We start from the raw sequence: 12,595 nt of genomic DNA on the forward strand, positions 1-12,595 counted from the left end.
AATGGAAAAATAAAAATCATTAAAAAAAACTTAAATCTAATTGTGAAGGCAATATACATAACACATGGTAATAAAGCTAAACTGAAAAGCTCTGTCTGGGAAAAGCACTGGAATTAGGAGAAAAGAGTCAAGTGTACTGCCATTGTCAGGAAGGACCCCACAAAGGAGATGGGACTTCAGCTGAGATTTTAGGGATGAAAACAATTTAGAGAGAAAATGGGAAGGATGTTCCAATAGGAGCTATTACATGAGCAAAATTTTAAAGGTACAGAGTAAAGAGGAGAGCAAAGTAGACTTGGTGGGCCGAACAGAGTATACAGAGAAAAGACAGAGTGAACCTAGGGTCAGACTGAAAGGCTATGAGCAACCGTTTAGGACACAAACTTGATTCTGTAGTACTGGGGGAGGCATGTGAAGACTTTTTCTTTAAACCTCTGAGATGTGGGAATGAAGAAAAAAGGAGATGAATCGGCTTTTACTAAATTTCCTCGCCTTCCTCCAAATGGAAATGTCCTGGCAGTGCTCTCCCAGGATGGTAAACGCTGAGGGTGCTGGAAAGAACCGCAGAGCCGCACAGTTCTCCTCACCCTGATGAACTCTTACTCCACATCCTCAGGCAGGAATTAGTCACCTACCTAATGATTTTGTGTTTGATCCCATACTGCTCATCTGAATTTCTTCCCGATCAGGTTTCTTATCTATAGGAAGTCAGAAAGTTATCCAGGTCAAAGGCCAACTCTTCAAAATCTATATTCATCATTAAGAATTTTCCTCTCTCATCTGTCCTCCGCCACCCCCCTACCCTTCAAATGTTTACTGAGCACACACCCACAAGTGCCTGGCTCTAGACAAAGCCCTCAGGGGACTTAAAGAGATCCCTTTCCTATAGACTCTAATATAAGAAACCATTGGAGTTCCCGTCGTGGCTCAGTGGTTAGCAAACCTGACTAGCAACCATGAGGTTGCAGGTTCGAACCCTGGCCTCGCTTAGTGGGTTAAGGATCCAGCGTTGCTGTGAGCTGTGATATAGGTCACAAACTCAGCTCAGATCCCGAGGTGCTGTGGCTATGGTGTAGGCCAGCAGCCACAGCTCTAGTTGGACCCCTAGCCTGGGAACCTCCATGTGCTGTGGGTGCGGCCCTAAAAATCCAAAAAAAAAAAAAAAAAAAAAAAGAAAAGAAAAGAAACCATTCACTCTAAGCCATTAGGTTTCAAATTATTTGGTCTCAGCACTCTTTTATCCTCTTAGAAATTATGAGGATCCAGGAGTTCCCATCATGGCGCAATGGTTAACGAATCCGACTAGGAACCATGAGGTTGTAGGTTCGATCCCTGGCCTTGCTCAGTGGGTTAAGGATCCAGCATTGCCATGTGGTGTAGGTTGCAGACATGGCTCAGATCCTGTGTTGCCATGGCTGTGGTGTAGGCCGGTGGCTACAGCTCCGATTTGACCCCTAGCCTGGGAACCTCCATATACCACGGGAGCGGCCCAAGAAATGGCAAAAAAGACAAAAAACAACAAAAAAAATAGAATACACCCCTTCCTGATAATGGTTTAGGGGCGTCAAAAAAAAAAAAAAAAAAAAAAAAAAAAAGAAAGAAATTATGAGGATCCAAAGAGTGTTCATTGGTGTGGGTTACATATATTAGTAGCTATAGTACTGAGAAATTTTAAACATTCCATTTAAAAATAAAAATAAATATATTCCATGTTAACATGACATTTAAAAACAAAAAAACAAAGGAGTTCCCGTCGTGGCGCAGTAGCTAACGAATCCAACTAGGAACCATGAGGTTGTGGGTTCGATCCCTGGCCTTGCTCAGTGGGTTAAGGATCTGGCGTTGCCGTGAGCTGTGGTGTAGGTCGCAGACTCGGCTCGGATCCCGAGTTGCTGTGGCTCTGGCGTAGGCCGGCGGCTACGGCTCCGATCAGACCCCTAGCCTGGGAATCTCATGCGCCGCGGAAGCGGCCTTAGAAAAGGCAAAAAGACAAAAAGACAAAAAGACAAAAAAAAAAAAAAAAAAAGCCAACAACAACAAAAAAAAACCACTGTTTACATTTTTGTACAGCTTAAAATCTGGTTTAAGAGAAGGTCGCTAAATTCCCATATCTGCCTCTCTTTTCAATCTGTTGTGATGTTATTTTGCAAGAATTGTATGAAGAAACTCCAGCCTGATACAGGTAAGAAGTTGGAAAAGGGAGGTGAATTTTAATAGTCCTTTCAGATAATTGTGGATATTCTTTGATAGTACACTAATACTCAACAAACAGTCCCTTTAACTTTAGCAGCAATGTGAAATCTGAATCCAAATTAATGCTTGCTTCATATTCTGTTAAATTAAAACCCACTGGTCTGTCTTGTCTCCGAATGGATCAATTACTCATGCAGGATTTGGAAAATCATGCATTAGTCGCGTGGAAAATACTGGTTCACAGAGGGAGTTCCCATTGTGGCACAGTGGAAACAAATCCAACCAGTATCCAGGAGAATGCGGGTTCGATGCCTGGCCTCACTCAGTGGGTCGGGGGTCCTGAGTTGCTGTGGCTGTGGTGTAAGCCAGCAGCTATAGCCTTATTTGACCCCTAGCCTGGGAACTTCCATATGCCTCAAGGGTGGCCCTAAAAAGCAAAACACAAAACAAAACAAAACACAACTGGTTCACAGAGTTACACATATCTTCTAAGTGATAAAACATTTCATGAGATACTATCAAAACTTTACACTCATCACTATCACCACCGATTTCATGTAAAAGGGTTTTCTTGTGGCACACTGGGTTAAGGATCTAGCGTTGTCACTGCAGTGGCTCACTGCTGCAGCTTGGGTTTGATTCCTGGTCCAGGAACTGCCATACGCTGCAGGTGTGGCCAAAAAAACACAGTCTTTTAAAATAAATATAAAAGTTATAAGTATTGGGATGTTACCACCTCAGATACAAACAAGTCCTCCAAAATTAAAATTTTCACTTGAAAACTCAGGTAGCAAGTACTGTCAGTTATTTTTTCCTCAAACTTAAATGCTCACTGCATTCAAGAAAATGTCTGTCAAATATCCAAGTCTGAATAAGCAAAGTGTGTCTTGTCAGTCATTTAAGTGAAAATGGTGTTAAATTAAAAATAAATAAATAAAAGGTGGCTAGTCCACCTTGTAACTCAAATAATAGGACAAGTGCTTTTCTTCAAGATAACCATCATGCTTTGGTATGCGGCAAGGTGCTACATGAGTACTCTCTATATCATCAACAGAGGATATTAAAAAGCTGTGTACTCGAGAGTAGAAACAATAAAATTAATAAATTTTACAGCTCCACCAAGTACATTCTTAAGTGACTCTCCCCCCATCTCCGGAAACTGGCTCTTTTTATAAAGACTACAGTACATAGCAACAAAGACTACAATGACTGGTTTGGCTTGGTGTCACTGCTCTGGTTTATGCTCAGCCCCCAGCAGTAAAGCACCACCTCTGCTTCTGCACCATCAGCACAAATGTCAACAGACTTGGTGATCCTCCGATCACATTTCAAGAACCCTGATTGAGGCAAAACCCAAGGGTCATTAAGGTAATAAGGGTTATAACCTGCACTGTTGAAAAACATTTTACAAAACAAAATACATGATTCGACTTTTGGGGGGAAATGTGCTTGCTCACATGGCAGTGTTTAAGAGACACAATTCAGAATAGCTGTGGTTATCTCTGGATAGCAGAAATAAGTGATATTTTTTGTGGCTGTCATTTTTCTGGTTTGTCCGTATTTTCTAATTTTTCAACAATAAACATATATTACTTGGTATTGCAGGGAAATTTAACAGGAAAAAAAATAATCATTTCACAATATACAGATCTCCCTTGGACTTACGATGAGGTTACGTCCCAATAAACCTATCATAAGTTGAAAATACAAGTTGAAAATGCACTTAATACACCTAACCCACCCAACATTACAGCTCGGTTCAGCCTCCTTTATAATATAAAGTGCTGAATATCTCATATGACTTATTCAATACTATACTAAAAGTGGTGGGGGGGAGCTATCTGGGTGCAGAATGGATGTTAAGTGTATCGGCTGTTCACCCTCATGATCACATGTCTGACTGGGAGCTGCGGCTGCTGCCCAGTAAGAGAGTGTCCCACCAAATAGCCCTAATCCTGGAAAGGATCAAAACTCAAAATCTGAAGTATAGATTCTACTGAACGCACGTCACTTTTGCACCACCACGAGTCCAAAACTCATAAGCCAAATCACCCTAAATTAGGAACTGCCTGTATACATACATCAAATCATGACGTTGCACATCTTAACGTTTCTACAAGGCTACATGCCAATTATATCTTAGAGATAAGGTTCACTCTCCGGTCATTTTAGGTCCACAGGCTAACTGCCTGTCTTACTTTCTAATACTCAGGCTACCAGCTTCTGTGTTACAGTCCTGAGGTGAAGTATTACTCTCCTATACCAAAAGACTAGCCCATTCAGAAGTAAATATAGATCCAATCTCACTAGACAGTAAGCCCACTGAAGAATAACAGGTGGAATAAAAAGCAGAGGGGTATATCCCCTGGATATTGTACCTGATTTCTGGTTCCGATCAATGAGAGGAAGAGTGCTATCGTCATATGAATGACTGCTCTGGCTTCGTGAAGCATTGTTTAGATTCACCTGGAAGCAAACATAAAACGCAATAATGTCACAGAGTACTGAATTCACCCATCTCTTACTCCTTAATGGGCTCAGACATTTAGGTCCCTACTCCCAAATACAACTCTTACCAAAAGGTAACTCATAAGGGTTAAATAAATACTTGTAGAGTGAAACTAGGGTATTATGGCTTTTATTTGTGCTTCTGAATAGATTACAAAGGTACAAACACACTGACAAAAAGAGATGTAGTCTCAGAAACCGGCAAAAACTTCTTCAAAGGGCTACAGCAGATTTGGAGAAAAGTCAAAAAGGCCATCGTCTGTTAGTTGGATGGATATATACTTACCTCCAAATTCATGAAATTGTATTCATTAAATATGCACACCTTTTCTAACGTCATTCATACCTCAGTAAAGTGGTTTATAAAAAGGACCATGATCCTGTACTGCCATCAGCCTTTACATTGTGCTATGACAAAGGAAGACCAGAGCAATCTCAGCAAATGAACTGTAGGCAGCATTTTAAGGGGAAGAGTAAACTAACAATTTCTCTACACACAGAGACTTGGATCAAAAGTAGATTCCGTGTAGGAGTTCCCATTGTGGGTCAGCAGTCAAGAGCCTGACTAGCATCCATGAGGATGCAGGTTCGATCCCTGGCCTCACTCAATGGGTTAAGGACCCGGGATTGCCATGAGCTGTGGTGAGGGTCGCAGATGCAGTTCAGATCTGGCATTGCTGTGGCTGTGGTGTAGGCTGGCAGCTGCAGCTGGGATTCGACACCTAGCCTGGGAACTTCCATGTGCCGCAGGTACGGCCCTAAAAAGGCAAAAAAAAAAAAGTAGAATCAGTGTGACAGTGCAATAGAAGAACCAAAGATAGAAGACCAAGAAAAAAAAGTGAAAGCTTCAGTCCCAAGAGTTAGTCTACCTGAAAGTCTGATTTCTTCCATCCTTCTTTTTCCAGTGGCTTCCGCAATTCCTTATATCCCCAGATTGTCTGTAATACAAGTGCTGCTGCCCGAACTTCCTTTTCTGAGCGGTTCCTTTTGAGGAAAGTAACACCAGATGGAATTTAGATGTGAGAACAGGGAAGAAGCTGAGAATTTGTACTCATATTATAGAGAGTAACATAAGAATATAAATCCAAAAATGGGCAAGATCAAGTATTCACCCAAGTCCAATATTTTAACTCAAACAGTGACACACACAAAAAAATGTTTCCTGGGGAGTTTCCATCGTGGCTCAGTGAAAACGAATCTGACTAGTATCACGAGGATGCAGGTTGGAACACTGGCCTCGCTCAGTGGGTTAAGGATCCAGCATTGCCTGGGCCACGGTGCAGGTTGCAGACTCAGCTTGGATCCAAAGTGCTGTGGCTGTGGTGTAAGCCAGTAGCTGTAGCTCCGATTCAACCCCTAGCCTGGGAACTTCCACATGTCTCGGTTGTGGCCCTAAAAAGCAGAAAAAAAAGTTTCAAGTAAGAGTCTTATCAGTTTTCATAAACATCATCAACATCAAGACAGAAAAAAAGATCAATACCTCTTCACACTTCACATGTAAATAAGGGAAAATAAACTTAAAAAGCCAAAGGAGAAAGTCCCTTCCAAACAACCCCCTCTCATATTCAAATTTTTCCAGTTGTAATTCTAAGTGTTAAGCTCACCCTGATTTGTTGATCAAAACCAACTTCTCAATCCCCTGTGTCTCTCGAAGCTTTTTGGCAGCCTCCAAGTTCTCGGCAATAACTTCATTGATGGTGTTCAGGATAGAGACCACAGTGTCCTCAGAAAAATTCTGGGAAGAGCTCTGTTGCCCTCCTGGCAGATTTTTTACCAAGTTAGGAATAGCGTGTTTACCTATAGCAGTGAGACAGGAGGAATATATTCAGGGAAAACCAGCAAGTCAGGTGCTAAGGAGCCTAATACTGATTCTAACCAAGTATAAGTACTGTCCATTTCTTTTTTTTTTTTTTTTTTGGTCTTTTGTTGTTGTTGTTGTTGCTATTTCTTGGGCCGCTCCCGCGGCATATGGAGGTTCCCAGGCTAGGGGTTGAATCGGAGCTGTAGCCACGGGCCTATGCCAGAGCCACAGCAACGCGGGATCCGAGCCGCGTCTGCAACCTACACCACAGCTCGCGGCAACGCCGGATCGTTAACCCACTGAGCAAGGGCAGGGACCGAACCTGTAACCTCATGGTTCCTAGTCGGATTCGTTAACCACTGCACCACGACGGGAACTCCCAAGTACTGTCCATTTCAATCAACTTCATTCTCCTCTAGGATTGTCATTTCAAAAGGGCACAGGACCTGAATATTGTCCTTCCTGTCCTTTTATATATTCTCTCCTTCTTTGGTGTCATTAAAACAATCTGGGAGTTTCTGCTGTGGTGCAGTAGGTTAAGAATTGGCTATCTGCAAAGGCTCAGGTTTGATCCCCTACCCTGCACAGTGGGTTAAAGGATCTGGCGTTTCCATAGCTATGGCATAGGTCACAGCTGTGGCTTGGATTCAGCTCCTGGCCTGGGAACTTCCATATGCCATGGGTACGACCATTAAAAATAAACAAACAATCTCAATATATCGAATATGCTACATAGTCAATTCAGATATTCTAACGAAAATAGTATGCTGAATTCTACAATAATTTAATAGAATAGTCATTATGAATTTAAAGATTCTTGACCCTGAGTTTCCTTATTCTATTTAAAAAAAAAAATGACCCTTGTAAAGTGACATTTAAATGAGAACATTCAGTAGTGCTTAACAACCCCTAGTAACAAAGTACATGCTAAATAAATACTAAGAGCTATCATTATTCTATTTTTAGAGAGTCATCACGTCTTGCCTTCCAAAGAACCATTAAACTATAACCCTCTCCAACCCTCAGATTCACAAACTATGGAAGTCTAGGAGCCTTCCTCAGCCCTTTCACAGATTATTTAGCACCTGCTGGATTAAAGGCACTCTACCAGACACTGAGGTAATGGTTAAGATCCAATTCCTTACCAATTAACTCTTTGTTGCGAGCATCTACAGCCAGATTTCTTAGTGCTCCAGATGCAGCTTTCACAACCCGCTCATGTTCATTAGTCAGGAGGTCAGCAATGGCAGAAAGAGCCTTTTCTTGACGCAGAGCTGAGCGGATGTATCGACCATACTACAAACAGCGCATGGAAAGGGGAAGAAGGGATTTCAAGTGGCAGGCAGCACACTAGTTAGCTAAGTCCTCCCATCTCCAAATTCATTTTGAAAATGTACTCACCGTCCAGCGCCCAGCACACAAGTTCTGGATGGCCCCGGCTGAGGCTTCTAGGATGGCAGGAGTCTTGCTCTCTTTGAGGAGTGAGATATATATCCGAACCACCTCTGGTTGAAATAAAAGTTCATAGCCTACACAAGAAAGGGCAAGAAAGCAGAGGATGCTTATCAGAACCTATCACCAAGGCTCAGGTCCAGCGTTAGTACTCTGGATTGACGGGTTTATGCTCCTATACCAGTGGACTCCCTACACACTTTCCCCTAGCCAACAGCAAACTTGGACTCCATGCCTTCTCAAGAATAATTCATCCTTGGCAAGAGCAGAACAGATATGTGCAACTCCTTCTCTCCTTCCTCCTAGCCTCTTCTCTCCCACAGTTTACTTTGGCTTTGCTTGGGATTCAAAGGATTCATTTACTCATCGATAGCACTGAGAGTTAAAGATTCCTCATCTCAAATGAATTATTTCTAACTTAACTGAAACATCCTGCCCACCTTAACTATGATTAAGTAAAAGAGCCACTTACAGATTTAACAATATCTAAGTTCCCGTTGTGGCTCAGCGATAACGAACCTGACTGGTATCCATGAGATTTAACAATATCTAAAGTTCTGTATCTATGGAGAGCTATGAATTTTGGATTCATCGTATTGATGAACATAAAGATCCAAGCTGTGACAAAGAGACTTCTTACAAAAGGTAAAGTGTAAGTCCCAACAAGGGCATGTAAGTTTCTGGTCTAGACTACAATTGGGACCTTATCCTCAAGTAATCTGAATAGCTGCCACAAGAAGACCTTTGAAATTTACTGCTCTAATTTTCAAAGGCTCCCTGGCCTCCCTTAGCGGGTTAAGGATCAGGGGCATTGCCATGAGTTGTGGTGCAGGTCACAGACTCGGCTCAGATCTGGACATTTTTGTGGATGTGGCATAGGCCAGTGGTACAGCTCCAGTTGGACCCCTACCTAGCCTGGGAACTTCCATATGCCAAAGGTTCAGCCCTTAAAAAAAAAAAGGTGAGAGAAAGAAAAAGAAAAGAAAGTTACTGTTCTAATACTAAAGTTTCCAAACACTTTCATCATTTCAAACCCTTCAAAGACGGAACAGTGAACATACTGTATAGCCTACTGTTAGGCTGCCAAATACTTATCTGTGGACTATGTTTATGAGACCCATGGAACCTGAAAAGAAAAAGAGAGCTTACCTCGAGCAGGACTAGTTCTTTTAGGGAAATCCACTGCATCATTTGCTGGATCCTCTGTGGGTTTTTTCCCTTTGGAAATTAAAAAGGGGGAAAGGGTAAAATGTTTAAGAAAGAGAAGAGTCTACCTGGTATCTTTTTTTACTCTTTAGTCAAAAACTTTGGATCAGAGATGCATCAAGAGGGGCAAAAAACAAAAAAGAAACAAAAAACCCAGGGTTACCAGCTTGTCCCAGCAGGGGGCTATGCAGAAACAAGAACAGAAAACAGGCAGCAAATGGGTAGACAAGGATAACCACGATTGTTGCTACTGTCCTGGGTTCTGACAACTGGGGCTGCTGCCCAGAAATAGCATGCTATGAGCCATTAGCTCAGAAGAGCTCAACTTGTTTCAATGGTCTTCCTCAACTGAATTTTCCTACATGCATCCACAGGGAAGGGTTAGGCAAGGAAATACCAGGGAAGCTAAAACTGAAACATGCAATTAGAAGTAGGTAAGCGCCTTAAAAGATTCCACTCACCTCTGGAGAACCACTCATCTTCCAGTGCATCACCCAAGGTGGAAAGCAGAGGAGAGAAATGAAGGAAGAAAAATGCGGGAGAGAGGTGTCAACAGGATCATGGGAAAATAAGCAGGAAAACAGAAAGGAAAAGAAAAACATAGGAAACACAAAGGAGGAATGGGGGAGAAGGCCCCAGATTAGTTGCGTTCTCAGCTTTCACTGCCCAATCACTTATACCACCACCACCACCACCACCACCACCATCGTCACCACCATGATGAAGCACACACGACACAGGGAAAGCAGCAGCAGAGCCAAAAGATACCCGTGACTAGGCAGATTCCTGCACTGCTGGGCAAGTATTTTATACCTAATGCTAAAAGGGTTCCTTCTTCTCCCCGTCCTACATTAAAGAGCAAGGAACAAGGAACCAAGACTCACCTTTGCCCTTCTTGGCCCCAAAGCAACTGGCAGCATGTGGCCCAGTATTGTTGGCAACATTGGGAGGTGCCTCTTGGTATCGTTCTGCCTGTGGGATTTCCCGGTGAACTTGATATGACAAGTTCCGAAGGAGGCAAACACAGTTCTCCACAAGCTTAGGATCAGAAGATACAAGGTGCGATAAGAGAAGAGAATGACTACAGTGATTTCCTAGCAAGTACAGTTTCCAGAATTCAGGTATTAAAATATTGATCTTCAAAAGCATAGCCCAATCCTCCTCTCTAACAATACCTCTTAAGTGCCCAAGGCTCCTCAAAATTCTTGTAGCCTCAGGCTAACAGAAGGTTTCTGCTACCATTTGGTGTGTAACACAAAACTCAGGTCACTCTGACTTTTTCCTAATTAGAAAAAAATTGGAAGTATCGCTAAACAGCTTTAAAATATACAGGTGCAGGAGTTCCGGTCATAGCTCAGCAGAAAAGAATCTGACTAGCATCCATGAGGACACAGGTTCTTCGATCCCTAGCCTCACTCTGTGGGTTAAGGATCTGGCATTGCCATGAGCTTTGGTGTAGGTCATACGAGGCTCAGACCCCATGTTGCTATGGCTGTGGTGTAGGCTGGCAGCCACAGCTCCAATTTGACCCCTAGCTTGGGAACCTCCATATGCCATGGGTGCGGCCCTAAAAAGAAAAATAAATAAACAAACAAACAGATAAATAAAATACACAGGTGCAGGAGTTCCCGATGTGGCTCAGCAGGTGAAGAACCTGAAATAGCATCCGTGAGGATGCAGGATCCATCCCTGGCCTCTCTGAGCGGGTTAATAATCCGGCATTGCTGCAAGCTACAACTCCAATTCAATCCCTAGCCCAGAACTTCCATATGCCACAGAGGCTGCTGTAAAAAGAAGAAGAAAAAAAAATAGATGCAGGACATTCTAAAAAACACATTTTTCTTCTAAGGTGAATACCCACTTTAAGGAGTAGAGACCAGTATCTGGTGTTACTTGAAAGCCTGAGGTGATAGGTCTGCATTATGAGTATCTCATGGTTATAGTACATGGAATTCACTCACCCACTAACCTACCTTGCTGTCTGAATCTTTCTGTCCAATCTCAGCCTGAACAATGAAAATGAGAGCGTCCACCAAACCATCACATTCCCGAAGTTTCCGGCGAGCTTCACTCCTCTCGGAGCTGACATTCCTGAGAAGAAAAAAAGAGAGGCTTCAAGATGACTAAAATCCAGAAAGCCTCTCCTAATATCCTTAACGTCTACACGCCTCCTTAACAGCTCCTCTTTTCACTGTGACAAATAATGAGTACCTGTTTAAGGAAGGCACTGGAATTGAGAGAAAGTTGAGCAAAATGGTTCCTGCTTTCAGGACCAGACACAAGGGAGTATACCGACAACAGTAATTTAAGACTGAATCGATCCATCTTTTATGGAAGTACAAACGAAGAATGGGGCAGAGCACAGAGGGGTAAATCCCAAAGAGAGAAAAAATATAATGCACATTTACAGGGTATGAGAAAAAGAAATCAGGAGTTCCCGTCGTGGCGCAGTGGTTAACGAATCCGACTAGGAACCATGAGGTTGCGGGTTCGGTCCCTGCCCTTGCTCAGTGGGTTAGCGATCCGGCGTTGCCCTGAGCTGTAGTGTAGGTTGCAGACGCGGCTCGGATCCCGCGTTGCTGTGGCCCTGGCGTGGGCCGGTGGCTACAGCTCCGATTCGACCCCTAGCCTGGGAACCTCCATATGCCACGGGAGCGGCCCAAGAAATAGCAAAAAAGACAAAAAAATAAATAAAAATAAAATAAAAAATTTTTAAAAAAAGAAAAAGAAATCAGAAAAACAGTCATGAAATAAAAGCACTGAGTTTAGCCTCAAAAAATAAATAAGCAAAGAAAGGCACTGCAGACAGAAGAGGTCTTCCTCACTCTATTCTTCTAGTGTTCTATTTATCACAGCCCGTCTTGAAATAATTGAAGGCAGGGACACAGACAACACAAGCCCAGGACTAGAAAACTGCCTTATACCCAGTAGGTACTGAACAAATGTCTACCAAATTCTACAAAGTCAAAGTGAGGAAGATGTATGGGAAGAGCAAGTAAACCAACAGAGCAGGTGTCTATGGTATACAAGGGAGGAGTGGCAGGGTAGAAAGACAGGAAAGACAGGAGTAAAAGGCTGGAATCATAGTATGCAACACAGAGGAATGGACAGTGAATGACAAGCTGAGGAATTTAATTTTGTTTTTTAAGAAGTTTAAGTTAGTCCTCAAAACCTCGATCCCTTATGTTACCTAAGGCAGCCAGCTGTGTTGGTGAGCACCGACTCCCACTCAATATGGCGTGGCTTACAATCTTCATTAGGCTCCCGTTCCCAACCAGAATGCGGAATGATCACTTCATCTGTCAAGGCATGCAGTGCATGGTCCACAATCTCCATCTTGATTGAGTCATGGGATGAGAGATTCCACAGGGTTCCTGGCAGAGACAACGCATCAGGTAGCTCTCCAGCACCCAAGACAATATATTTGAAGAATGC

At 42.8% G+C, this 12,595-nt stretch overlaps 1 protein-coding gene across 19 annotated transcripts in view; it reads right to left on the reverse strand.

The window, feature by feature from the left end:
- Positions 1–12,595, reverse strand: part of CTNND1 (catenin delta 1) — a 65,648-nt gene that overhangs the window by 16,400 nt on the left and 36,653 nt on the right. For 10 of the 19 annotated variants that reach the window (XM_021083019.1, XM_005660895.3, XM_013994309.2 and 7 more), the window contains 11 exons: positions 12,351–12,534; positions 11,134–11,251; positions 10,045–10,198; positions 9,622–9,639; positions 9,104–9,172; positions 7,904–8,031; positions 7,648–7,798; positions 6,306–6,498; positions 5,571–5,685; positions 4,572–4,659; positions 636–698 (listed from right to left, as the gene is read on the reverse strand). In XM_021083019.1, the coding sequence (XP_020938678.1) occupies positions 636–698; positions 4,572–4,659; positions 5,571–5,685; positions 6,306–6,498; positions 7,648–7,798; positions 7,904–8,031; positions 9,104–9,172; positions 9,622–9,639; positions 10,045–10,198; positions 11,134–11,251; positions 12,351–12,534 (1,281 nt within the window). The remainder of the gene's footprint in view (positions 1–635; positions 699–4,571; positions 4,660–5,570; positions 5,686–6,305; positions 6,499–7,647; positions 7,799–7,903; positions 8,032–9,103; positions 9,173–9,621; positions 9,640–10,044; positions 10,199–11,133; positions 11,252–12,350; positions 12,535–12,595) is intronic. The other 9 variants (XM_021083025.1, XM_021083023.1, XM_021083020.1 and 6 more) reach the window with 1 other exon arrangement.

This window comes from Sus scrofa, chromosome 2 (assembly GCF_000003025.6).
Source record: "Sus scrofa isolate TJ Tabasco breed Duroc chromosome 2, Sscrofa11.1, whole genome shotgun sequence".
NCBI lineage: Eukaryota > Metazoa > Chordata > Mammalia > Artiodactyla > Suidae > Sus > Sus scrofa.